The 1,179-nt window shown below is 57.8% G+C and overlaps 1 protein-coding gene across 1 annotated transcript in view; it reads left to right on the forward strand.

Annotated features, from left to right (window-relative positions):
- The window catches only part of PTSG_10493 (kinase subdomain-containing protein), a gene marked incomplete at its 3' end in the record, with an annotated part of 6,676 nt that overhangs the window by 5,016 nt on the left and 481 nt on the right, over positions 1-1,179 (forward strand). The window contains exons 12-13 of the mRNA XM_004988817.1: positions 37-44; positions 288-1,150. Of these exons, the coding sequence (XP_004988874.1) occupies positions 37-44; positions 288-1,150 (871 nt within the window). The remainder of the gene's footprint in view (positions 1-36; positions 45-287; positions 1,151-1,179) is intronic.

Genomic DNA, 1,179 nt, shown 5'->3' on the forward strand with positions numbered 1-1,179 from the left:
CATGAAGCCCCATGTGCTGCACTTCAACCCCGACAGCGGCAAAGGTGTGTTGTTTGCTGTTTGCTTGTCTGCGTCTGTATGTGCATGTGTGTGCATGCATGTGTGTGTGCATGCATGTGTGGGTGTGTGCATGTGTGTGTGCCTGCGCCTGTATGTGTGTGTGTGTGTGTGCATGCATGCGCCTGTCTCTCCGCCCCCCTCCCCTCTCTGCCTCTCTCTGCTTCTGTCTGTGTGTGTGTGTGTGTGTGTGTGTGTGTGTGTGTGGTTGAAAGGCGGTCACTGTGCAGTGTTGTATGCACAATTGCGCCCGTGCCTGTGCTCGTGTGTGGTGTGATTCACATGATGCTGGTTGTGCTTATCGCTGTGCTGTCAGCAGAGACACCGAAAGTGCTCAGTTCCGTCGCCAACAAAGGAAGCGGATACGTGTGCAAGTTCATCAAGACTGGGCACCGTGCTGGCGACTTGCGTGCTGAAGAGATTGAAAACATGTGGAAGTACGTCAACGGGCAACGCGCTTGCAGTCGCATCCCCGCCACCAACAGCACCGCCACCACCAACAGCAAGAGCAGCACCACGAACACCGCCACCAGCAACATCATCATCAGCAGTGGCAACGGCACGCAGATGATTGCGGTGCCCCACCTCGGGTCGACCCGCACTCACATTCACGAACAGCACGTCGCGCAGCTCTGCAACAGCTTGTTTCTCCTGTCAGCGGCTGGTCTCGTTCACCATGACATTCGCTGTGCCAACGTGGTCGTGAGCGGCGACAAAGCCTCTCTGATCGACTTCGAACTGTCTGGCTGCGACGCCGATGTCATGAAGGCAGCCAAACTCAAGCCGGCTGAGGTTGCTCTTCGTACGGACCTGCCTGAGCGGTCAGCACACATCCGTGCAGCTGGTGACGAGCGAGTGAAACGCCACATCGAGGATGACTGGATTGCCATGTTCTACGTGTGCGTTCTCCGGTCTGCGCTCTACAAGAGGGCACCGCAGATGGCACACAGGGCAACCAAGGACGCCATGCTGGCCGCGTTGGAACAGCTCGAACAACAGCAGCAGCAGCAGCAGGGGAAGGGGAAGCAAGGGGAGAAGGAGAAGCAGCAGGGTCATGTCGTGCTGGTCGGGATGAACCCGCGCTGCCGCAGTCGTGTGATTTGCTGGGCCGCATCAAGAAGG

This window comes from Salpingoeca rosetta (assembly GCF_000188695.1).
Source record: "Salpingoeca rosetta unplaced genomic scaffold supercont1.33, whole genome shotgun sequence".
In the NCBI taxonomy this organism is placed as follows: domain Eukaryota; class Choanoflagellata; order Craspedida; family Salpingoecidae; genus Salpingoeca; species Salpingoeca rosetta.